At 42.4% G+C, this 27,635-nt stretch overlaps 1 protein-coding gene across 1 annotated transcript; it reads left to right on the forward strand.

Moving 5' to 3' along the window:
- Positions 1–173: 173 nt before the first annotated feature.
- On the forward strand, positions 174–26,865 carry ezra (ezrin a; the record flags this gene model as incomplete). Its single annotated transcript, XM_083634193.1, has 14 exons — positions 174–185; positions 2,932–3,015; positions 3,754–3,849; positions 4,369–4,652; positions 4,846–4,929; positions 7,596–7,742; positions 8,833–8,929; positions 9,950–10,113; positions 11,271–11,401; positions 20,827–20,987; positions 21,882–21,974; positions 24,508–24,627; positions 25,636–25,770; positions 26,701–26,865. 14 exons carry the CDS (start codon positions 174–176, stop codon positions 26,863–26,865), a joined length of 1,773 nt encoding a protein of 590 aa, XP_083490319.1.
- Between the last annotated feature and the right edge of the window lie 770 nt (positions 26,866–27,635).

The raw sequence follows: 27,635 nt of genomic DNA on the forward strand, positions 1-27,635 counted from the left end.
CCGTGTGTCAGTGCCAGTTCAAAGGACAGAAGCCCAACCCAGGATTTTGCCAGTGAGAGCAGAGCGACGTCCTTTTATATCAGGTGCAGGTCCTGCTAGGAGTCAGCCACCGCAGTCTCACTCCGCCTGGGAAACACTTTTCTGTTGGAGCTCGCACACCGGTAGCAGCCAAGATGCCCAAAACAGTAAGACTACCATGCTTGGGATTTGTTTACATGTGGTCAAAGTTAAATGTAACTAAACTGTTGCTTAAAATTGCCTCTTCCCATAAATTAACTGTTTTATTTAAATGTTGAAATATTTATATCCAGGGAAGAGACAACAAGAGCATTTACTTTTCTATGTTTCTATTACTGTAAGTCTCAGTTGGATTGTTTTAACCAGCTGCTGATTATCTCTTGCCTTGATTCACTTGTTCAGTTCAGACTTGTGAGTTCATTCCAAGAGGCAGCTCTCCTCCTTGGCACGACTTACTCATTAACCAGAGGTAGAGTTTGACCCATAGTCCTCCATAGCATTAACCAGAGGTAGAGTTTGACCCATACTCCGTAGCATTCATGGCTGTAAAATAGCACTTTGTGGCTTGAATTGGGTCGTGTGTGTTGGCTGTCTGGTCATGTGTGTTGGCTGTCTGGTCGTGTGTGTTGGCTGTCTGGTCATGTGTGTTGGCTGTCTGGTCATGTGTGTTGGCTGTCTGGTCATGTGTGTTGGCTGTCTGGTCATGTGTGTTGGCTGTCTGGTCATGTGTGTTGGCTGTCTGGTCATGTGTGTTGGCTGTCTGGTCGTGTGTGTTGGCTGTCTGGTCGTGTGTGTTGGCTGTCTGGTCATGTGTGTTGGCTGTCTGGTCGTGTGTGTTGGCTGTCTGGTCGTGTGTGTTGGCTGTCTGGTCATGTGTGTTGGCTGTCTGGTCGTGTGTGTTGGCTGTCTGCTCTTGCATAAGTGGGGTGATAATCACAGGAATTACCTTTGATGACATTGGAGTGATATGTAAATGTGACGGGTGACAACTGTACAGGTTAATGCACTCTCAACTGCTGTATTCACCCTCCTTGGTTTTACGACTATAATAATCTATAATCCATTTTTCATCAGGGATTAGGGCCTTTTCCCATCAGTTGAAGAAAGCCATACTGTATGCACTGATTTGCTGTAAGCGTCCTGAAAGGCCCACAATCAGAATTCATGAGATACTGTATAATGTGTGTAGGAGGACTGTGATAAGAGCGACTGAAGCCCTGCACTCTTATCCACGCTCCAAGGAGAAAGCCTCTCCAGAGGGTCACTCTGACATTACATTACGTCATTTGGCAGACGCTTTTATCCAAAGCGACTTACAATAACACATTTTTGTCAGCAATAGAGCAATCAACTATGCAGCACAGTATGACAACTACAACTTCTGAAGGAACAGTGGTACAAGTTTAGTTTAGGTTAGTTTAGGTTAGTTTTTTTTTTTTTTTTTTTTTTTTTTTTTTTTTTAGAAAGATAGAGAAAGAAGTTAGACCAAGAAGGGCCCAGACATCGTTCCTGCCTGGGATTTGATAACGAATTCAAAATGTCTGAGTAATGCCAGTGCTACATTAGGGCACATGTTCTCATTGTTCTATCTAGATCTACAAGATGCTGAAAGCAAGTTATGTGGTGTTTTAGGCCTGTATTTGAACTTTGGATTGAATAGAGGGCATTACAGTTTTTGTAATGTGTATAAACGAATGAGGATCTAAACACCATTCAAAGGTTATTTTTTTATGGATTTGTAATGGATGACTGCTTCTATTATGATCATATATATCCCAAGTCACTGAGTTCAGAAGGTCAAACTCTACAGCGGCTAGCACTAAGGAATGCATTAGCATGACCTGAAGATGTTAAGATGTTATCTTCTGCATATGATCATGGAGGCTGGAAACAGTTGGGAAACATTCTGGAGGTTTTGTAAATGGATGTTCCAGTTTTTGTTGCCCAAGTTTCAGTGGTTTATCTTTATAGCTCCGGGGTGTGTGTCCAGTGCAACTTCATAAAACGGTTGTGTAACTGCTGCCAGCCTACGCTTTCATGCAGTCAGGGGTCATTGAGCACTTAGTGCATGTTTTTTTTCATGTTTGAAAATGCTGAAGAGTTTTCCTTTTTGGAGATGAATTGCAGAAACACGTATTATGAAAGCATTTCCTTCATATAGCCGCGAAGGCGTGAATTCTGCTGATTGATTTAATTTTATTTGGATCTCTTTGGCTAATTTTACAGAGTCCCCATTAAAAACAACAACATTTGAGCATACAATAATTCATTATAATACAACACATAAATAATACACATAAATACAATAGTGTGATGATAACTACATTTGAATCTTAAAACCTTGCCAATCAGCAATCCAACTGCTGTAGGCCTACTGTTCTTGAGTGAGTTATTGTGATGAATTCCATAATTTAATGAATTCTGTTAATCAGTGCCAATTTGATTGCTTTCGTTATAACGGAGGTTGATCTTACTAGGTGAAGTCTCAAGGCAACTTGGCAAGCGCTGGCTATATTTTGATATTTTAATCTGCTTTTGTGGAACCTTGTAGCAACCCTTGTAAGGGTAGTCCAAAGTCTAATGAGATAGCGAGCAATTATGGTTTATGAACAATCCACTTCACAGCCCCATATTAAATGCATCGTACACACAATTGACAGTATTATTTATGTTTTGTGTCTTTGAAGTAGTACATATCATAAGATGTTGGGACGTAACCTTCAAAAGATAATGTTCCCAAATTAATGAACTTTTGAACAGGTATTAAAAATGGCAAAAGTGAGACAAAGGCAGCTTGGAGAGTATACATTCTGGGAGTCTAGGGCTGAAGGTCCAGAGGAGGGTCCATGTGTATCAAAACAGAAAACCTCCACGCTCGTGTCAGGTGACTAACAAATTACCTCTTTGCTGCAGGTCAACGTGCGCGTCACCACGATGGACGCAGAGCTGGAGTTCTCCTTCCACCCAAACACCATGGGGAAACAGCTGTTTGACCAGGTCGGTATGTCGCAGTATGCTAAGCTCTTAGTGTAGTTAAGAGTACGGTATTCACAAATGTATGAGAAACATAAACCTATCGCTGTCGTCCTGTGAACTCCAATCTTGACTTTCTAGTTTTACTTTCAGTAAAACTAGAAAGGAAAAGCCAAATTACCTTTCACTTGTACTGATTGTCTGTTTCTCTGCGGCATATTGCATATGGGACTGTATCCATGTTCCCACAGTCATATGTTCCCAGGGTCCTAAGTTCCCCAGTTCAATATTCTCTTAACACACATTAACCCTCCTCTTGTGTTCTGGTCAAATTTGACCCGTTTCAAGTACAGCTATTGAGCTATAGACGGTTTTCTCTCGACAACATAAACATTCTAAATTTCCCCCAGCTTACTTCGTGTTGCAGTGTTTGCTAGTACAATAACTGACAGGACATAAGCTAGGTTCCAAACTGTTCCCTATACAATTCTGTGAAAACTATCTATATAAACGAACACACAACAAATGTTTTCTGTGGGTCAGATTTGACCCTATTTTTGATAGACAGATACATATTTCTCAAGTTCCCATTATGTGCTATATAGAGCTGGGGAACATAGGACCCTGGGAAGATAGGAATGACATATATTTACCCATACTTTCTCTCTTGATAGGGAAGTCAGCACAGTATGTTCTTTGAAACTCGTGCTACTTGGTGATCCAGACTGTTGTAATGTTTCCGTTCCTCCTGGTGCGTTCAAGGTGGTCAGGACGATTGGACTGCGTGAAGTCTGGTACTTCGGGCTGCAGTTCGTGGACACCAAGGGATTCATCACATGGCTGAAGTTTGATAAAAAGGTAAAGTGAGTTTAATTGTTTATTGTGGATCCCCATTAGTCTACACCAAAGGTGAGACTACTCTTCCTGGGGTCCAAAGTGAGACAGTGTGAGTGAGTCAGTGTGAGTGAGTCAGTGTGAGTGAGTCAGTGTGACACGTCACTGATCAAAACCAATGGACTTCTTTGTTGGTCTCTGTTGGTTGCTGCTGCAGCACCATGACAAGTTTTACCTGCAAATACATTATCTATTAAAGGTTTATCTACTCTACTCTACTCTACTCTGCTCTACTCTATCGTACTCTAATCTACTCTACTCCATTCCACTCTACTCTATCTCTACTCTGCATTATCATATTCTACTCTATTCCACTTTACTTTATCATACTCTTCTTCACTCCACTCCACTCCACTCGACCCAACCCCAACCCAACTCTATTCTATTCTATTCTACTCTACTCAACTTTACTTAATCATACTCTAATACTCTTCATTATCATACTCTAACTCTACACTCTTACTCTACTCTACTATACTCTAGGTCACAGCCCAGGAAGTAAGGAGGGACAGGGACACTCCGGTCATGCAGTTCAAGCTGAGGGCTAAGTTCTACCCGGAGGACGTGGTGGAGGAGCTGATCCAGGACATCACACAGAAGCTGTTCTTCCTGCAGGTGAAGGAGGGCGTCCTGGGAGAGGAGGTGTACTGCCCTCCGGAGTCGGCCGTGCTGCTGGCCTCCTACTCCGTCCAGGCCAAGTTTGGAGAACACAACAAGTTTGCCCACCGGTCGGGCTACCTGTCCTCCGAACGCCTGCTGCCCAAGAGGTGAGTGTGAACCTGGGGATGAAATAGCTGTGGTTTGTACCGACATGGAATGAGGTTCTACTTTAAAGTGGGAATCTGCTGCTGTGATGTCTTTTTTGAGTTTCTGTAGGTGGCGCTCTTTTCTTTATGTATACACAAGACTGTTTACAGTTTGAGCCAATGGCTGCTGATGATAAGCCGTCTCTCCTCTCAGAGTGCTGGTCCAACACAAGATGTCCAAGGAGCAGTGGGAGGAGCGGATCCAGGTCTGGCACGACGAGCACGGATCAATGTCCAAGTAAGTTGAAGCTGATTCACAGCCAAACGTACCCCTCTTCCTGAGAAATGTCTGTTTCACAGCCAAACATACCCCTCTTCCTGAGAAATGTCTGTTTCACAGACAAACGTACCCCTCTTCCTGAGAAATGTCTGTTTCACAGCCAAACATACCCCTCTTCCTGAGAAATGTCTGTTTCACAGCCAAACATACCCCTCTTCCTGAGAAATGTCTGTTTCACAGCCAAACATACCCCTCTTCCTGAGAAATGTCTGTTTAACAGCCAAACGTACCCCTCTTCCTGAGAAATGTCTGTTTCACAGCCAAACGTACCCCTCTTCCTGAGAAATGTCTGTTTAACAGCCAAACGTACCCCTCTTCCTGAGGTTCTCGAGATACACGAAGGACAGTCAGACAGTCCTGGAACTATTGTATAGATAGATAGTGCAGTGCCCATTACCCAGTTCGAAGTCGATCGGATGGACAGTCCAGGAAATACGTGAAAGCCATGATCTTATTGGTTGAATTGCACTAAATTCAACACTACAATTTCTCAGGTTCCCAGCAGTATATACCCCAAGTTTGAAGTCGATTGGACGAACAGTTCTCGAGATAAACCACTTTTTGTGTTGCCAGGAGGTGGCGCTATGCGTGTGTCCAAATTGCATGAAATGTGGCACCGCACTCCGTCGGGTTGCGAACAGCGCGCTCCCCAAGTTTGAAGTTAATCGGACAAATGGTCGATCTGACCAACGGTTCTGGAGATATGCGAAGGACAGACAGAGAGACAGACACTGCTGGCATTATAGTATAGATTTTTTTCCTTCTGATTCATCCCCCCATTTTCGCCCCAATAGAGAACTGTAGGAATGGGTCCGGAAGTATACTTCCCGTTTCATCAGGCAAAAAGTGAATGCGGTTTAGAATGGGAATTTCACTTAAATACATAAAATAAGGTCTGTGGTTAACAAAGGTTTATGGGAACACAAATTTTTAAACAAGTTTTTTCGAAAATGCTTCAAAAGGCATAAAAGTTATTCCCGTTTGTGAAGATTATCCTGCTGAACCCAAATTCACGTTCCCATGAACTTTTGTTAACCACAGACCTTATTTTATGCGTTTAAGTGAAATTCCCATTCTAATTCACCATAGACTTTTCCACTGACGAACCAAAATGGCGGCAATTTCTGGATAAGCCTACAAAAATACATCATCCCTGTGGTACTCTATTGTACTTGGCCAATAGAGCTCAACAGTCATGTGACGTTTCTTGCGCCAGAAGTTAATTCCCCATTCATTTCCTCCATAGACATTTTGAAAAATCCTTATATAATGAGTTTTAAGGCTTGAACCAAGCCAATCAGTCTTCCAGAGAATCATGAGTGACCATAAAACATTTCACTTTCAGCAAAAAATAAAAAATAAAAACAAAGGGAATAAAAAGAATTTTCGATCTTTTTTCCTGCTTTTATGTTTTGTTTTTGCTGAAAGTGAAATGTTTTATGGTCACTCATGATTCTCTGGAAGACTGGTCGGCTTGGTTCAAGCCTTACAACTCGTTATATAAGGATTTTTCAAAATGTCTATGGAGAAAATGAATGGGGAATTCACTTCTGGGGCAAGAAATGTCACATGACTGTTGAGCTCTATTTCCCCTGCTGCCCCGGTCCTGCTCCACCCTCTGCCAATCTGAGGAGAGCTGAGACTAGCACCATGCTTCCTCCGACACATGTGCAGTTGCCAGCCGCTTCTTTTCACCTGACAGCGGAGAGCTTCACCGACAGGACGTAGCACGTCGTGGGAGGATCATGCTATTCCCACCAGTTCCCTTCCACCCCGACCGACCAGAGAAGGCGCTAGTGCAGCAACCAAGACACATACCCCAATCCGGCTTACCACCCGCAGACACAGCCAAACGTGCCTGTATGGACGCCTGACCAAGCCGGAGGTAACACGGCGACACGAGCCTGCAACCCTCGTGTTGGTACAGTAGACAGGGAATCTATCGCTATACTACCCGGACACCCGGAAATGTCTGTTTCACACCCAAACTTACCCCTCTTAATGGGAAATGTCTGTACTGGTTACATTTTAGGCACTACCTCACGCTCTTATCCAGAGTTTGCTCTCGCTTTCTGAAATCACAACCGTGAAAAGTTACAGGTTGAATTCAAAACTTTGTGGCTTGTTATGATTCTCACCCTGTCTGTTTTCTGTTGTAACTCTTTATACTCTTTATATTGTTTTTTTTAGAAAAAGTGTCTGATATTTGTGTCTGAAATAAAATAAATAAAAATGCAGAAATCCAATGAATGAGCAGATTTAAGAGCATACATTAAATGTGTATTGGCATTGCATGATACTATTTGTAAAAGTAATATCTTAATTATCATCATTACTGATCTTGTGTGTGTGTGTGTGTGTGTGTGTGTGTGTGTGTGTGTGTGTGTGTGTGTGTGTGTGTGTGTGTGTGTGTGTGTGTGTGTGTGTGTGTGTGTGTGTAAACAAATACAATATCTCTAAAATATCTCTACAATTTTATGAAAATAATGATTCATTCATTAGTCCATGAGGACATTCTTTTTGCATTGCCACAGCCATTCATAAAACTCTATCACGGTAAAGAAATGATAGATGCAGTCAGGTACATGCAAGCAATTTTCTATTGGTTTGTCTAACCTGAACAGGGAAGACGCTATGCTCGAGTACCTGAAGATCGGCCAGGACCTGGAGATGTACGGCGTCAACTACTTTGAGATCAAGAACAGGAAGGGCACGGACCTGTGGTTAGGGGTCGACGCCCTGGGACTCAACATCTATGAGAAAGAGGACAGGTAAGACAATAAAACAGCGACTTAAATCACAGCTAACATGTCTTCCTGGTGGTTCAGTACCTTTTAGCGATATTTGATTGATATTTTAAGTCACATTTCTTCTGCGCCCTCTGTCTCTTTGATGATGACAGACTCCAGTGTTTCCCCTAGAAAAATGTTCAGGCCTGGAGGGATTTTGAAACGTACCCCGACTGCAACGGTGGGGGCCCTCGCTGGCGACGCTAAACTTTTAGCTAACCTGTTCGCATCTATGTTCGCAATGGCATTCCAAGTATCATCATATTATTATGGGATGCGATGCGAACAGTTGTATTATGGGATGTGCGTTTCCCAGGCAACGACACACGTTGACACGTTTTGGAACAGCGCCGCACGCTGGCACGATGCTCCTAAAAGCAAAATGCTTATTGTTTTGAATGATTTGGCATCTTCTGTTACTGTCAACACTGTCAAAACCAGTATTGTTGCATTGTAATAATATGCCATAAAGGTTTATTGAAATTTTGGGGAGAGCAGGAAAAAAAAGGAAAAAAAAAGAAGGTGAAAAAAAAAGATTTGTGTGTGTGTGTGTGTGTGTGTGTGTGTGTGTGTGTGTGTGTGTGTGTGTGTGTGTGTGTGTGTGTGTGTGTGTGTGTGTGTGTGTGTGTGTGTGTGTGTGTGTGTGTGTGTGTGTGTTTTGCATTTCCTCTTCTGGCCTGGCGGGGGCGTCGTTGGCCTGGCGGGCCCACCAGGCCTGTAGAATGGTAGGGAAAATGCTGGACTCACAGCTCTGTAGACAGGACAGGAGGGCAACAGACTAGCAGTCAAGCCTCAGTCATTGACCCCTGCTGCCTTCCTAGCAACATGTTTGACCGCATGGCTGTTGTTTTTGGGAGGCCATTGACCTAATTCTCACAATTCTACTACAACATCAGTATACACGCTCTTTTAGCCTTGTTGTCCCTGTACCACGTGTGTCAGGGTGCTGTGAGACTCTCAAAGTTGTTGAAATCTATATCTAAAGGGTTGCTGCTTCAGATTAGCATAACAAAAAGGTACTGTTGCCTCTGACTGTTGAATATTCATCACCACATCTTTTGCCATCTTCCAGGCTGTCTCCAAAGATCGGATTTCCCTGGAGTGAAATTAGGAACATTTCTTTCAATGATAAGAAATTCATCATCAAGCCCATAGACAAGAAAGCACCTGTACGTATTTCACGAGTATAGTATCCTGTGTCTAATAGTATCCTAAGTGTGTGTAAATGTATTTCATGAGTATAGTATCCTGTGTCTAATAGTATCCTAAGTGTGTGTAAATGTATTTCATGAGTATAGTATCCTGTGTCTAATAGTATCCTAAGTGTGTGTAAATGAGTAAAGTATCCTGTGTCTAATAGTATCCTAAGTGTGTGTAAATGAGTATAGTATCCTGTGTCTAACAGTATCCTAAGTGTGTGTAAATGTATTTCATGAGTATAGTATCTTGTGTCTAATAGGAAATGTATGTAAATGTATGGGAATGCCAGATGTGTATAGTATCCTGTGTCTAATAGTATCCTGAGTGTGTGTGTGTGTGTGTGTGTGTGTGTGTGTGTGTGTGTGTGTGTGTGTGTGTGTGTGTGTGTGTGTGTGTGTGTGTGTGTGTGTGTGTGTGTGTGTGTGTGTGTGTGTGTGTAAATGTATGGGAATGCCAGATGTGTATAGTATCCTGTGTTTAATAGTATACTGAGTGTGTGTAAATGTATGGGAATGCCAGATGTGTATAGTATCCTGTGTTTAATAGTATACTGAGTGTGTGTAAATGTATGGGAATGCCAGATGTGTATAGTATCCTGTGTCTAATAGTATCCTGAGTGTGTGTGTGTAAATGTATGGGAATGCCAGATGTGTATAGTATCCTGTGTTTAATAGTATACTGAGTGTGTGTAAATGTATGGGAATGCCAGGAAATTATTTAAAAAAATCTTCCCGTATTGTAATCATGACCTTTTGAAAAAAGAGAATGAAAGTAAACTGAGAGGAAGCTGCTTTGTGTGGTAAACGTGGGAGGAAGTGTGATTTTCTAAACAGGAAACACTAGGGAAAATAGAAATAATCCTGTCCTTTTTTCAAATCAAAGGTTTATAATTTCCTTTCTAAAACTACAAAGCAGATTTAAATGTATAAGCAGCCCTGAGACAAACTGTCTGACATGTACTTTCACTATTGTTGTTGTTGTTCTTACAGGATTTCACATTCTACGCCCCACGCCTGCGTGTCAACAAGCGCATTCTGCACCTGTGCATGGGCAACCACGAGCTGTACATGCGCCGGCGTAAGCCCGACACCATCGAGGTGCAGCAGATGAAGGCTCAGGCCAAAGAGGGGAAGCTTGCCAAAAAGATGGAGAGGTGAGCTGTTAACAGGTTAAAGAGGAAATCCACTCAATTCACTAAGTCCTCTGTGTATATATACTGTATAGTGTGTCTGTCTAGTGATATTGCCGGGGCGTCCCAGTGGCTTACCTGGTAGTACGCCTACCACAGGGACGTGCAGAGAACATTAGAGGGGCAGGGGCTCAAATTCATAAAAGGGCACTACAGCTGCCGTCCGGAGGGCGACGGCGGAAATTTGAGGCAATTTGAAGGCCAATTTAGGGGTATAACTCATTTTAAATATTCCAATTTTAACCAGATTTAGAGGAATATCTCATTTTACGATGAGACTTTGACAAACATACATACCTGATTCACGTTGACTGACTGATATATCTGTCAGACTGTGTGTGCCTGTGCTGCTGCTGTCCGTCTGCATGTGGTTGCTCTGGCTGAGTGGAGTGCGCACTGCTGGAGTGGGTGGGGACGGGCCACGTGCGTTTTTGGGTTGGTGCCTTCAGGGGCGGTTTAGAAAATTACAAATTACAAATGGTGCATTTAAGGCCAAGAGAGCTCGGAAAAGGCATTTCTCTTTGAATGCTGCCTTCAGTGATGGCATGGAAAGGGCAATTTCCATACAAAGCACCATTAGAAATGCATTCATGGTCAGGAAAGGGCACTTTTTATTTTATTTTTTCATGTGTCTGAGCTGTTTGTTTTGTTCATGTGTTGTTGGAATGAAAATGAAAAATGTATTATAAAAAAAAAAAAAAAAAAAAAAAAAAAAAAAGGCACTTTTTACAGACTGAAAAAAAGGCAGGGGCTCAAGCCCCCTTTCATGTCTATGTGTGCACGTGCCTGGCCTACCACAAAGGCTAAGTCCTTCGCGAGGCCGACCCGGGTTCGAATCCAACCCGTGGTCCCCCACCGCATGCCATCCCCCCTCCATCCCCACCCCCCACCCCCCCAGTCCGCCCACCGCCCCACAAAAGCAAAATGCCCAAAAAATAATCATATATATATATATATATATATATATATATATATATATATATATATATATATATATATGTGATATTGCCATGGTCTCAGACAGTCCAGTCAACATTTATGAACACAAACATCTCTCCCCAAAGGCCATAAACCTGAGAAGTTGGACTTGAATTTTGGTTTTTCAATCTGGTGTCCTGCAGAGATCAGCTGGAAAGCGAGAAGAAGAAGAGGGAGGCCATCGAGAAAGAGAAGACGGACATGGAGAGAGAAAAGCGGGAGCTGATGATGAGGCTCCAGGAGTATGAAGAGACAACCAAGAGAGCAGAGAGAGGTGAGACAGAGATGCTTGACTTCACTTCACTTTGACTGACTTAATTTGATCATTCAAAGAGTAGCAGTGTGCTACAATATACACGATCAGGGATAACATCAAATCTGTAGTGCAGTGAACGTTTTTGAAACTCAACCACATAACGTGGAACTGCTGCCCTCTGCTGTTTATTTTTCCTGACAGATATACAGAGCAAAGCAAAACTATTGCAACCAGAGTAGGATATTTAAAAAATATTTGGGGGGCAAATGTCTAAAAACTGGGGGCACTTACACAATTTTGGGGGCACTTAAAAAAGTAATTGGTGCATAATGTTGCTAAAGCCTAGTGCGGTGGTTCCCAATCTTGGGGTCGGGACTCGTGACCCCAAGTGGGGTTGCCTGTAATTCAAATTGGGTCCCCTGGATTTTGTGTTTTATTTAATTGTTTAACACACACAATTTAAAACTACCAAAGAGGATTATGGCAAATGGAAAATAAAGTAATAAAGTCAAGTCAGAGTAAAAAAAAATTGAAAAACAAAACAAAACAAGTCAGAATTCAGAGAAAAAATTCAGTCAGCATACTGTTACATGTGACATCATTGATGACTGATAATGCCACTGATGACGTCACTGATGATATTACCAATGTTGTACTGAAATTTGAACGTCTGGGGGGGTCCCTAGGTTTTTGGAATGTCAATGGGGTCACAAGCCAAAAAAGGTTGGGAACCCCTGGCCTAGTGTGAACAACAGTGCTGTTTGTATGAGTGTGTTGTTCTTCGTCTTCTTCTGGCAACCAGCTTCTAGGTGCTGCTGAGTGTGTGTTATCGATGGAAATCAAATTGAATTTGATGCCCCTGGCTAAATTCCTACACTGATTGCAACAGGACTTAATTTTCATTTAACATTAAAATATGTTCATCAATTTTACAAACCAATTTTTTGCATTCTGAAACATGCCAAAACAGTGTTAAAAGCAACTTGAGCTCACCATCACAATACTTTCCCTATATACACCAGCCATACTGGATCACCTGGAATCTCTGCAAGAAAGTCGTGTTTTTTACTTTAATAACTAACCAAAGAAATGGCTACCAAGAAACTAGCAGAAGACATGGATGAGGTGAAAAAGTCTCTGAACTTCATGTCAGAGGATCGGGCCTACTGGATTTAATTGATGAAGAGCGACAACTCAAGGTTGTGATGCAAGAAAAAGACAAGAAGATTGAAGAGCTTGAAAGAAGAGTTGAAGATTTGGAACAGTACTCAAGGAAGGATGACCTTCCCAGCAAGCACGGACGGACCCGGACGAATCGAGAGAGCCCAATCAGGGCCAGCTCAAGTCATATCATGACGAGTCAGATCTGGCCCAGATTATCACTGTATAATCACTATCCAACTAATTTCACTCACCAGTCACCACTGAAATATCCATGAGGATAACTAAATGGTTGCAATCAATCACGTATTTCTCAGCCTGGGTTATTTATCCAAAATCCGAGTGATCAGCACTTGCATGTGGACAATCTGCGCTGATTAACAAACTGTTTATTCGTGGAGGTGGGACTACGAGGAGATGAATTGCGGGGGAATCCTGCAATTGTTTCACTTGCATATCTTGTTGCCAGATTGTTTTGAAAGAGAGAAAATACACTGCGAGGCGTAAACTATACACTTGAGTTGGAAGTTGGAATGTAGGTGGCGTTAATGTGTTTCGGGGTTCTTCTTACACAGATTGTAGACGGTTACACTGTGATGTCCGATCCACAAAGACTTGTCTTGACGCCAACATTTTAAATATAAAACAAGTTTCTGCCATAATCCTACGGTATAGGCTATATTCGTGTCTCGTATAGCCTGCATGTGCAGGAGCACTGGGTAAACAAACGTTATCTGGTGGTGACACTTGTAAATCTTGAGGGAACCCTCAATGATTCTTCGAGATTAAGGTTTGAATTAAATTAGCTTTCATTTTTATTAAAACTGTCCCGACTCCATGGATGTTATACCGCTATAAAAAGAACAAAGCATCCATGTTTTGAAACCGTAGGCTATATTACTCCAACGTACAGCAGATTATTTCAGCGAACAGATAGCGTAGTGGTAGAATAGCTGTCCCAAGTTCAAATCCCACTCAGGGCAGTATTATATTTTTTGAAAATGTAGCATAAATTGTTAATCTGGACATAATTATAGCTTTATGTATAAAGCTGCTGAATATACACTGTGTACATAGCAGAATAACTGAACATGCCCATTCATGGTAATGGTCATATTTCGACGTCAGCTTATCATGACGTAATTTTGCTTGCTGGGTTGTGATATCTGAACTTGAGACATCCCACCGCAGCTATGCAAGGATCACAGCAGGGGATAAGACGGGTGAGGATGCACCAAGAGGAGAACTGCATTCACTGGAAATATAGCTGCTTGTCACACATTACCCCAAAGACAAAACAACAGGCCAAACAAACATCATCATCTGATTCATGAGTAGAAAACATAAAATTTAGGTGCTAAAGCTGGCAATAAAATTAAAGGGCACAGGGGTATATGTAAACGAGCATCTCACAAAGAGAAATGTTGAAATTGCAAGACAAGCTAGAATCCTGCGAAAGGGAAATCAAATTCAGGACACTTGGACAAGGAACTGTAAAGTAATGATATGTCAGAACGGTACACCTGAACAGACTAAAGTAATAGCTGTCACAGACATAAAAGTACTTGATCAATATAAATGAAAAGGATGAATGTTATGGTAAAGTGGTGGATTAGGAAATGTCATACTTTTATCTTAGTTGTGTTGTGAAAGACAAGGTAAAATGTTTGTGAGTGACAAATGTGTGAATACACAGATTTGTCTTTTGACTTTCAAGACCACAAACTTTATGAGTTAGAACATGACATTGATCCAGAGATCCACTTCTACCAGAACATTAACATGAATTGTGAATATTATTCTGAAGACAAGTTCAATTCCAACATGAAAATGGAGGGGTTTTCTGTGATTCATTTCAACAGTAGCAGGGCCGTGCAGAGACCTTTAGAGGGGCAGAGGCTCAAAAGTTAAAAAAGGGCACAACATCACGGCGTGGGGCGGATTCACTGTTGCTGACCCGCCAGTCAGTCGGAGTTCGGCAGGTGGGCAGTGGGCAGGATGGTGAAGGCATAACCCACCCATCTCTGCCTCTGATTGGCGCAGAAGACAAGGGGCCCTATCTTCCCAAAAGCGTGCAATTACTTTGCAGCGCAGCACAGCGCAGAAACGTCATTACGCAAGGACGTGCCACCCCAGGACATCAAATTCTGCTGCTAAAATTGGGTAACCAGCAGATTATTCGGTGAGGCAATCAACTATAATTCACTGAGAAACTTTTATCACATTGCAAGGAGGAGTTATGGTAAATTAATTGAGAAAACTTGTACATTGTAGCTTACTTGCAATAGGCTATTCACCTTCACCTGCTATAACCCAGAGGGTCCTTGGCATCACAGCCGATCTGGCACAAGCCTCGGCACGAGTCGAGTTTTAATTGAGTCCACTGTAAATCCTCCAATCTTTTCTTTTGTCTCCGCAGTTTACCCGCTGCAAACACGTTTCTATTGTCCCACCCCAGTCAACAAAATAACCAGAATTGCATCAAAACTCAGATGTTTTTAACAGGTATATGATGTGATGGTGTCGTTATGAGATAGGGATAATATATACAGTCAATAGGCCTACACCTATCCAAATTACGCATGGGGAGAAGTACAGCATGCCTCACGCAAATTGTATTACATGGACTGCGAGACAGGAATCTGCTTGATGTAACGCCCAGGCATTGCCAGGCCACACCTGTGAATAATTCTGGTGGTTAACACTGCCCAAATCCCGTTTGCGCCATGCATAAATGATTTGGCACGCCTCTAATCTGCGCTTGTGCCCGTTGTTGTGATAAATTATGCTCCCCCGCGAGTATTGCATCCTCACGAGATTTTGTGGCTGTTTTAACTTAAAAACAGGGAGGTCATGTCTACCCAAACAATTATATAATTTTTAAACGGTTATGTTTCTGTATAAATCATTACAATTATGCTCCCGTGAGGTGGGGATGCTTTTTTTTGCTGCCGGGCGGGGGTGCAAAACTCGGCACAACACCTGGACAAATGTGCAAGGCGGACTGTTATCTTGCCTGCGTTAAGGCACGCGCAAACAGGTGCGCAAGCGTAAATAGGGGATATACGAAGATAGGGCCCATGGAGAGATAGCCAAGGATAGGATAGCCAAGCAAACATGATTGGATCAACAACGTTTGACGCTAGGCCAATCAGAGGCAGAGAAGGGCGGGTCATGCCTTCGCTATCCTGGGAGAAAAAATATCGCGCACGTCACAGAGACAAAGACCATTACTTAACTGCCGGGTGAAAGGTCAACATGTGTAAACTGTCCCATGTGTAAACTGTCCCGACATTTTATTTATTGCTAAATTGTTATTTATTGTTATAAGTTCTTCTTGAAATGTGATGGGCATGCCTTCACTGTAAAAAAAAATCTCCCAAAAGGGCACTTTGGACATTAGGGGAAAACGGGCAGGTGCACGTGCCTGAACAGTAGGGCCCTATCTTGGCACAGGCCTTAGGCGCAAAAACTGGCGTTAAATGCAAAAAAACTTGCCTTGCGCCTGCCTCGGGAAGATAGCAACATGGTTTTAGGCCCCAAAATGCGCTTTACGCCAAAGAGGTGTGGCGCAGTGCCAGAATAGGCCAGAATGGGCGTTTCGGCCTTAAATACCAGCCTAACGATATCTTCCGCCCTGGCGTTAATTTAGCGCTTAGCGCTTTTCAAAACCAGGCCTATTCAGTGCGCCGGTTGCGTGGAGCTCTCCTCTGCCATCTCACTCTCTGTCCCCCTCTGTCCCCTCCTCTCTCTCGCGCATCAGACAGCAGACAGGCACAAAGCCACACATGTGAAATCTCCCAGTATGCATTGAGGCAAATCCGTTTGGCAAGAAATAGCAACCAAATCAGCTTAAATAGGGTAAGTGGTAGATCGAAATAATGTTTCTCTTAACACAACATGCAATTGTGGAACATTTCAATATTGGACAAAATAAAATGGCGAAATCAAAACCCAACCCTATGTGAAACATATATGTCATTCTGGGGGTATATATATCCCTCGCAGATATAACGTGATTTAGATGAGAGACAGCCATAACACGGTTCTACTGTGATGTCCGCTCCGTTACAATAAGACTTGGCTTACTTCACATTTAGTTTTAGTTTTACAATAAAAACACATTTCTGCAATGACTTTACATAATGTAGGCTATATTTATGTGCATCATCCTACCTGTGCAGCAGGGGAGAGAAAACTATATCATTCTGGACAAACTTTCACCAATCTAATCTCATCATGACATAGGGATAGGCTATATTTTTCTAGCCAATGCGTTTAGAACATTCTTTTCACTTTGATCTTGTTATAGTGTAGCGTATTTACATGCTTGCAGTATTTAAACTGCAGTTAGATTGGTTTGAGAAGCATAATAATATGGAATAATAGCCTATATATGGAGACAGACAGACGGGGATGAAAGGGAGGGGGGGGGCTCGAGCGCTTGGCTTGTCTGGTTTTACTGGATTGCTCCGTGGAATTGGAGCTTAAAAGGCAAGCTTGTGACTCATTTACTGCACTTCCCCAATGAGCAGACTGTGCATAATTTTACGCTTAAAAGGCATGGTTGTAATGCTTAAGGCTGCGTGTAGCGCCGACACCAAGATATCAAGTGGGCTGGTCCACGCCCACTGATCTGCGCTGCGCTGGGCGCTCAGCGCAGTTTATAGGCTGATGCAACGATAGGGGCTATTATGTTTAGCTTGAGTTTCTGTCCGTCAATTGTAAAACCTAGCAGAATAACAAAGGACAGTGCAACACTGATTGACAATATTTTTAGGAATAAGTTGTCACTAAATGAAAACAAAACAAAATTCATGGTGTTTGGTGGTGTTACGGTTGATTGTGAAAATAATTTGAATTTAAATGGAGCTGATATTGAAAGAGTATATGAAAAAAATTTCTTGGGTGTGATTATAGATCATAAATCTGTTGGAAGCCACATATAGAACATATCAAAAGTAAACATGCTAAATCTGTTGGTATTCTGTACAAAACAAGGGATCTGTTGAATAAGAAATGTTTGCATATTGTATTTTTCACTTATAGTGCCATATATGTCATACTGTGTTGAGGTCTGGGGAAATGTATATAAAACAAATATAGATCATATTATTAAACTACAGAAAAGAGCTATTATAATAATAAATAAAGTTGGTTACCTTGAATCAGCTAATCCACTATTCATAAAGTCCTGCACCTTAAAATTTGTAGATATTGTGTATATAAAAACTTTAGAAATAGTTTTTCGTGTTAGGAGCAAAAGCCTTCCAGGTTGTATTAAAAATAATAATAATTAAGAGAAGGAAATTATAATTTAAGACGGTTATGATTTGTAAAATATGCAAAGCGAGAATTAATGTAAAATCTAGATGTGTTTCAGTTTTGGGAGTTAAACTATGGAATAGCCTTAGTGATTATTTGAAATTGTGTAGCTCATTGTTGAGGTTTAAAAAAGGCTTAAAAAGTAAAATAATTCAGGATTATAATTTAGAGTAAATGCTCTGTCTTTTGTTTCTTTTATTTATTTTGCTGCAGATATTCTGGGTTTTTCTAATGGATTGTAAAGGATAGGGAAAAAATAAGCCTTGGCTTCAGCCTATTCCTTTTTTCGGTCATTGATTGTATGAATTTTATTTGTGTGAACTTCTGTTAAATGGTTTGATATGTACATGTACTGTATGATGATGTTCTCTCACTGTATATTCACACAAATTGTTCATTCATTCATACATTCATTCATGCTGTATCAGGGTGATAAATTAACAGGACCTTTAAGGCAAAAATACCCCTAAAAGTTCATTAAACCCCCATGAAGAGTTGCCTAATCCCACCATAGGCGATTTCTGGGTGAGAAGATTTTTATTTATTTATCCGAAAACAACCCGACCTGACCGAAGCAGTAGAAAATATTGACACCATGCAGCCAGAAGTGCAAGGAAATACTGATTTTACCAAACCACTGTATCAATAAACAACAACAACAACAACAACAACAACAACAACAATATCATTCAAAAAAAGAAGAAGAAGAAGAAAGGCATGGGAGAAATGGCACCATCCTCTTCTGTAAGTTAAAATACATTTTACTGGTACAAACTGATCATTTATGTGTACCATTTCTAATACAAGTGATGTCTAGACTAAATTTCAATCATGAAGACAATTTATATCTTCCACACCCAGTTTTAGGTTATAACACCTCATGCTGTGCACACCCCCTTAATTCAGCTTGCATATCGCCATTCATTGCTACTCACGTCCCTTTCATTCATGCTCCGTTCACAGTCTCCCACGCTTACCCTCTCTGGCAATAGCCAATCAGCTCAAGCCAATCATTTCCCTGCAATCACCTAAGCCAGTCGACCCTCAGTGGGGTCGCCTGGAATTCAAATAGGGTCACCTGAATTTTTTTTTTTTTTTTTTTTTACTATACACACAATTTAATTTTACCGAAGAGGATTAGGGTCACTTGCGATTTATTTTTTTTAAGTTTTGAGTTTAAAGTGATAGGGCCCTATCTTCGCAACGGAGGTAATTTTGCGTTAGCGGCCATTTTGCGCTGGAATACCGCCGCGCAAAGCCCTAATTGTGGGTGTGTCGGCCCGCTGCGCTTCACGTGATCTCGGCGCAAACCTCCATAGGCGTGTTTATGCCCATAACAGGATTCACAAGGTGAGATCACTCCCCTTAAAAGCCACAGCGTCACCGCCATCATGTCTGTTACAGTAGCTTCTTTCTTGCGCAGAGTGACAGAGTGAGAGAGAGAGAGAGAAAAGAGAGAGGGAGGGGGGAGAGAATTGGAGGATGAACCAGTTCGGATTCGTAACGAAAATTGATGCTTTTGTAATTAGTAGCATATTAATTAGTCGTTTCGCTCATATAGGCTATAACATACACATTTCAAAATATTTGTTTCTTTAATAGGGTAGGGATGTGTGAGATTTTAATTCTAGCCTATTTCAATAGCCTATACCAGAATTGTCCACTCGGGTTAAGCTATTGTTGCATGGTGCAATTGCAGGGAGAGAGGTTACTGTATAGCCTACTGGCCGGTGTTGTGTCAAAAAGTGATTTGCAGCCAGATTTGCTGATTTCGATCCGCGGGACCACGCACTGTACAGCGCTGCCTCAGTGCCTCTACCCACCCTGTGCACCGACCCACCCGGCCTGCCTACCTGGCCCAGCTCACACCTTCTCTGGGGAGACCCCCCTCCAGGACCCGGCACACTAGCCCGGCACTCCACACTGGAGGGTGGAGGCAGACGATAGCTTAAGATGCAGGGAAGATAGCAATAAGAGGCACGCAAACGGCAGCGCAAACGATAGTGCCATACAAAGATAGGGCCCATAATCTCTAAGATTTCAGTTTTGTTCTCTTGGGTGACACCTATGGTGGTGGGTGGTAATTGCAGGTGAGATCCAAACAGTGTAATGTCACATAATGTCACTATATACTGCAAAAGCTTAATCCAAATGGACATAGCCTCAATCAACATTGTGAGTGACTCTTTTTGTTAGATGAAAATATAACTTTAAATCAGGATTCTGAGAATAAAGTCAGAATTCTCAGATTAAAGTCAGAATTCTGCGGGGAAAAATAAGCATATATGTGACATCACTGACGATGTCACCGATAATATTATCGGTGGTCTACCAGAATTTGAAATGTCTCGGGTCCCTAGATTTTTGTGACGTCAAAATAGGGTCACAAGCCAAAAAAGTTTGGGAACCCCTGACCTAAGCCTTTCAGCATATTCGAGGCCCTGTGTGTTTCTCTCCTAAGCCTGTCACCCACAGTTGCTGTGATCTTCATTGCTGAAGCAGTTGTTTTGCCCCACCTCCACCCCTGCCACCACCAATGTCATGACTCCTGAAGAATTCCCTATGGGGGATTCTCTATATCCTATACATCACTGACGCCCTCCTCTCTCATCTCAAGCGGAGCGTCATATCATGGAGTCATACGCCAAACTTAATTTGTCTATTTGTTCATTAAAGTTTATTGAACCTTCTTACTAGTCTCTCATGATTGAAATGCATTATTACATAGTCATTAAGTTAACATTAAATTTCTCCTGAAAAGCACCAAAATGCCCTTAAAAATCTGATCGGGGTGGGGGGGGCACGAATTGCCTCTGAAACAAAATATAATGTCTTACCCTGTATGCCATATGTATATATGTATGTATATGATAGAAAACATGATGAGAGCCGTGTGTGTGTTTGTGTGTGTGTGTGTGTGTGTGTGTGTGTGTGTGTGTGTGTGTGTGGGGCTGCAGAGCTACAGGAGCAACTGGACAGGGCCTTGAGGCTGGAGGAGGAGAGGAGGAGGGTGGAGCAGGAGGCGGCGCGGCTGGAGGCTGAGAGGATGGAGGCCATTATAGCCAAGGAGGAGCTGGCCAGGCAGGCAGAGGACCAGAGGGAGAGCCATGAGCAGCTGGTGAGTAGGTGATGATGATGATGATGATGGAGCTGTGTTGGATAGCTGCAGGTGGCAGGGTGGACTAGTGGTTAGAGAGACAAGAAAACCCCCAAGTCGCTCTGACCTCAGAGCTGGAGGGGGGACCAGAGAAAAGAGAATTTATATATAGTATACTGTAGGAGAAAGTGTCACATAAATTTATACTGTAGAGGAAGGTATAGTATAGTAGTAATTAGGTTCTAAAAACAAATCACAATTAATATTGTGGTATTAATATTGTGTGTATGTTGGGTCGATAATATATGAGACATTGCATATCTCTACCAAGCCACAAAAACACAAATATGACATTTAAAACATATACACTACCAATCAAAAGTTTGGGCACACCTGATTGAATAGACCAATTTTTTTTCATTCTCAGCCATTCTGTTCTAAAGGCTCATGCTAGAAATGCTTGAAATATAAATAGTGAAGTTGATGCCTATATATGTATTGCTTTCCAAAGCGGTTACTTTAAAGAATCTAAAATATAAGATATTTTTGATTTGTTGAAGATATTTTTGTTTGCTGCGTAATTCAATTTGTGTAATTTCATAGTTTTGATGGATTTACTATTATTCTAAAATGTAAAAAGAAAAAAGAAAAAAAGTGTGAGTCCAAGCGTTTGACCGGTAGCCTAGTAGTGTTAACTCATTCACTTACAGGGAACACCTTGCATGTTAACAATGCCCTTAACAGCAGCAGTGAGCGTTTGATTTTCCTTCAGGGCTTTTCAATCCATCCATTCATAAAATAACAGCAATGAGGTTGGAGGTAAAGAGGTTTGAGACACGGTGTGTGCCTCACCAGCTAAATGAGGTTGGAGGTAAAGAGGTTTGAGACAGGGTGTGTGCCTCCTCCCTCACTCAGGCCACGGAGCTGGCGGAGTACAGCGCCAAGATCTGTCTGCTGGAGGAGGCCAAGAGGCTGAAGGAGGAGGAGGCGGACTCATGGCAGATCAGGGTGAGTCAAGACACTCGCTCTCTCTTTCCTTTCCCTCTCTCTTTTTTTTCTTTTTGGTCTATGACTGTCAATGTTTTGCCCTGCATCCTGCACCTATTACATGCTCAGCCATATAAACTCATCCATTTTTTGGTGGGGAAACTTGTGTTTGGTTGTTGTTGTTGTTGTTGTTTATTTACACATATAAAAACAATTACAAAAAAAAATACAATATATAATCAGCATTGAATGTGCAGATTTGCCTAAAAACCCTCCAGGGGCTTAAGTGTGGCATTCTCCAGGTAGCGTATTATCATCAAAAATTACATCAGTATAAAATACCCCCCCCCCCCCCCCCCCATCCCACACCCAGCCACCCACCCACACACACACACACACACACACACACACACACACACACACACACACACACACACACCGAACACACTCATTCATAGTGCATACAAGTAGAATAAACGCTGAACACTAAAGTTGGTTGATCATCACATGCTGGTTGATCATATCTCTGCTGTTACTGTATCTTATCTTATTGGAAAGCCTGTTCACTTCCATTTACAACGCTGTCTCATAAAGATCCTGCATTTGTGGGATGAGCAGCACAGCTGATTATGGGCCCCTATCTTCCCACTGGCCTTAGGCGCTAAAACTGGCGTTAAACGCAAAAAAACGCGCCTTGTAAATTCGCTTTACGCCGAAGAGGCGTGGCGCAGTGCCAGAATAGGCCAGAATGGGCCTTAAATACTGGCCTAACGATATCTTCCCCCCTGGCGTTAATTTAGCGCTTAGCGCTTTTCAAAACCAGGCCTTATTTAGTGCGCCGCGGATATTACTCTGCGTATTTACGCACAGGTGTCCTCTGCCGATCTCACACTCTCTCCCTCTCTCTCTCTCTCTCTCACTCCCTCTCTGTCGTGCGTCAGACAGGCACAAAGACCGATGGAAAAAAAGTTGTTATCGTAATTTTGAGCCCCTGTCATTCAGAGGCTGTTGAGCCACATGTGAAATCTCCCAGCATGCATTGAGGCTAATACATTTCGACAAGAAATAGCAACCAAATCAGCCTAAATAGGCTATGTGGTAGATATAAATAACATGTATGTTAACACAAGATGTAATTCTGGAACATTTCAATATTGGACAAAATAAAACATAAAAATGAAAACACAACCCTATGTGAAACATATATGTAATCCAGTAAAAGTTAACGTGATATAGATGAGTGATAGCCGTAACACGGTTCTACTGTGATGTCCGCTCCAATAAGACTTGGCTTACTTCACATGTACTTTTACAATAAAAACACATTTATGCAATGACTTTACATAATGTAGGCTATATTTATGTGCATCATTTAGCCTGTGCAGCAGGTCATCTACAACTTATAAAACTACCTGCCCTGAATGAGCCGAGTGGGGGTGCTTGTTCACTATTGTGAAAGTTATGTTTACAACATAAAAATCATGGAATTGGATGCTATCAGGAATGTCACCGATAGTTAACGTTCTATATTGTAGGCTACAGGGAGACCGCATCAGCCCTGCTGAACAGATCTGTATTTGCCTGGCTGTAGGTTGAATTGTTTTATTCAGGCTATGATCTGTGATGTGCTGAGATATCCACATTGGCATGAAGAGATGACAGCATGCAACCAAAACCCGGACATGGATCGAGTGGATCGGAGCTTCGACAGGAAGAATGTCATTGAGTAACTGCAGTTCACCAATGAGCAGGTTGTGCATAATTCTACGCTTAAAAGGCGTGGTTATAATGCTTAAGGCCGCGTGTAGCGCCGACACGAAAATATCGAGTGCGCTGGTCCACGCCCAGTAATATGCGCTGCGCCTGGCGCTAAGTGCTAATTTAAGGCCGTTGCAACGATAGAGCCCTATGTGCCTAGAGCAGAAGTCAAATTTCCCTGCCAATGTCAAACAGTGTATCCTCCTGTTTGCATTGACTATTGTTTTGAGGTGTTTGGGAGATTGGATGATTGAACTCTATCTGTAACAAGGAACAAACAAGACATATTGGCAATTTTACGCTTTATTCATTGAACACAGTCAGGAGCCTCAGTCAGTAGCTGGTGGAAGAACCATATGCAGCCACAACAGCCACACCATGATACTGTCGCCACCAAAACCTGTTACTCGATCGATGCAACAATCAGCATAGTGTTCTCCACCTTAGTTTTCTCTCTCATTCCAGCTTCTAATGTGAATATCTACTGTTCTACTATGATGGTAAAGTGATTATCTTTGGGTTGTGGACTGTTGGTCAGGACAAAAGACATTGCGATTCTCATCTTGGGCTTTAGGCAAAAAGTGATTGACATTTTTCGCCATTTCGTAACATTTTATAGATCAAACGAGAAATCGATTACCGTAGTCGAGAATAAATAAACAGATCAATAGATAATGAAAATAATGGTTAGTTGCAGCCCTATTTAAGTCACAAGAGATGTTTCCATCAGATGCTGTCAAGCAATCAAAGCACAGGACAGTCATCCAGCACAGCCTCTCTCCTTCCTCCCATGCAGGCTAAGGAGATGCAGGAGGATCTTCTGAAGACCAAGGAGGAGCTGCACACGGTGATGAGCTCTCCTCCCGCCCCGGCCGCAGCCTCCTCCTCCTCCTCAAGCAGCGAGAGCGAGCACGAGGTAGGGGTGGGCGATATGGCCCTAAAATAATATCACTGTGGGGGGTACGGTGGAGCAGTGGTAAGTGCTGTCGCCTCACAGCTCGAAGGTCCTGGGTTCGATTCCCACCTGTGACGCAGTGAACGCTGAAGGATTGCGTGCCCGTCCGCATGTCCTCGAGTGCCCACCGCCCAGGTGGGGTCGTCAAAAAGGGCCTTTCTGTGTGGAGTTTGCATGTTCTCCCCGTGCCTCCCGGGGGTTTCCTTCATATAGGAACCCCCTTCACCAAAACATGCAATATCCTGGTTGCTAATGTGGTTCCTCCTCTGGTCGTTAAGGGCGCCTGTTCGGAGGGAGGGGAACTGGTTGGAATAGCGTGAACCTCCCACATGCTATGTCCTACCGGTGAAGCTTCCCCTGTCAGGTGAAAAGAAGCGGCTGGCTAACTGCCCATGTCTCGGAGGAAGCGTTTCGGCTCTCCCCAGATCGGCAGAGGGTGGAGTAGCAACCAGGATAAATAAATTAAATTAGCACTAATGGGGGTTAAAATGGGATAAAAAATCGGGAAGAAAATTAAAATAATATCACTGTATTTCAGGGTATTTCTGCGATAACAATATTCTTGACAATATGACATCATACTGAAAAATATGTTATTAATTTCAATGACATACAATTGCAACAAATTGTTTTATAGTGTTATATGTCAGCATAAATGTAATTTTGCCTTAAAATATTCAAATATGCCTTCAAATATTACTGTGGTTTGTTGTCCATGATCTTTTGTAACCAAACCACTCCCACACTACTGAAGTCACTCGCCTTTTTGGAATTAACTCCACCATGGAGCCGCTTTCCGCCATGCTTGTTGTGCATACGTCACACCGTTAGGCAGCGTACCAGTGTGACGCCATTACATCAACCAGTTGAAATATTGAAATTATCATGATATCACAATATGAATTTTTGACGATATGATATTGAATTGTAACAATATATCACTAATGATACGATATGGCACACCCATAGCACGAGGAGGACCACAGCGAGGAGAACAGCACCTACAGCGCCGAGCTGCAGACACAGGGCGTTGAGGACCACCCCGAGGAGGAGGAACGCCAGACCGAGGCCGGGAAGAATGAGCGCCTGCAGAAACAGCTGCTGGTGAGTCCATCATCCACCTCAGCTTCACACACAGATGAAGGCCTAGTTACAGGTGTAGCTATTATTAGTCTCACTTTCTACATACTTCCTAAGCCAGAGGTTCTCAAATGTTTTTCAGCCAAGGACCCCTTACAAGATAGAAAATATACCGGGGACCCCCTCATTCTGATTTGTGATTTTGGGCTAAGCTTAATTGTTTCCACGGTAACGTGCTTGACTTTTAATTTGATAGGTTTGTTATTAGAATGTAATCCATGAACCATTTTAGATTTAAAGCATAAACTATTTTCGTTGAACTATGAAGATTTTGCAAAAAATATATATATATATTTTTTTTTTATTACATTACATTTACATTACGTCATTTAGCAGACACTTTTGTTTTATCCAAAGCGACTTACAATATCACAATTTGTCAACAGTACAGAAAACCACTATGCAACACAATCAATGACAGCCAAGATATTTTGATAGACTAGCACCATGTAGGAAGTAATAAGTAACATGTAGCATTTTATTTAAAAAAAAAAAAAAAAAAAACTTTTCGCGGACCCCCTGGCAAAGTGCCACGGACCCCTGGGGGTCCGCGGACCCCCATTTGAGAACCACTGTCCTAAGCTGCATTGTACAGTATGAATGGAGGTTAGATGCAGGGAGTTGGATTTTGACAGTCTATGTATTCTCCTTTTTTTCCACTTGTACTCACTGAGCCTCCCCTGAAACTGCTTGGAGTCCACCTGGGGAGGCCCACCTGGCCACCTCCCAATTTGAAAACCTCTGATATAGAGGGTTTTCACAGAATTGTGTTGCTAGGGAACAGTTTGGAACCTAGCTTATACAGTGTAAGAGAATCCAAGGGTGGATTTTTCCTTTGACGTGAAGACAATTGAGCACTTTTGGTTGAATAATAAGTGGGTTTTCCCCCGACAGGCCCTGAGCACAGAGTTGGCAGACGCCAGAGACGACAGCAAGAAGACCCAGAACGATATGCTGCACTCACAGAACATACGAGAGGGCCGCGACAAGTACAAGACTCTGCGTCAGATCCGCCAAGGCAACACCAAGCAGAGGGTCGATGAGTTTGAGGCCTTGTAGAAACCTCAGACCTCAGACAGATCTCCCGACGGCCCCAAACACCTCATGGAGAGCCTATTGAGCATTTCATTTGATCTTAAAGGTCCAGGCGATTTAGTATAATGCAAATGAACAATGTTCATCTTCCCTCCATCTTGTGTGGGCCGAGAGCTCCCCGTTCATTCACATAGGTTCCTGGTCCAAATGATGTCATAATGATGTCATTTGCAGCAGTTTTGCCATGGTGTCACTATTACTGTCACTATCACTATTAATATCACTATTACAGTAATATCACTATCATTATTGCTCTGTCTACCTGCATTCGCCAAACAAACTGCTCAAAATGACATCATTATGACATCATTTGGTCCAGGAAGTTCTGTGAATGAACGAGGAGCTCTCGATCCAGGCAAGATGGGGGGAAGTTATACATTGTTCATTTGCATATACGACTGATTTTGTAATGATACATGATACAATAAGAGATTCTTAACACATTGAGTGCCAAGGACGTCTGTGGACGTCCTAAAAAAAAGTAACGAGGAGTGCCAAGGACGTCTGTGGACGTCCTAAAATCATAATTCATATTATTCCATAATTCTGCTGTTTAAGGTCGTACCTAGCCAGTGAGCATGAATCCCTTCAAGGGATCACACGGCGCCACCTTAAACATCGTCACAGGAGCTGCTCCACCCACCTCAGATCCTTTACTTTGTACAGGAGACAGCGGAGAAAGCCGTGATCAAAGTGGAAACCGATGCATGCTTTCTGCCAGAGCCGTATATATT

This window comes from Poromitra crassiceps (genome assembly GCF_964638095.1).
Source record: "Poromitra crassiceps genome assembly, chromosome: 3".
Lineage (NCBI taxonomy): Eukaryota > Metazoa > Chordata > Actinopteri > Beryciformes > Melamphaidae > Poromitra > Poromitra crassiceps.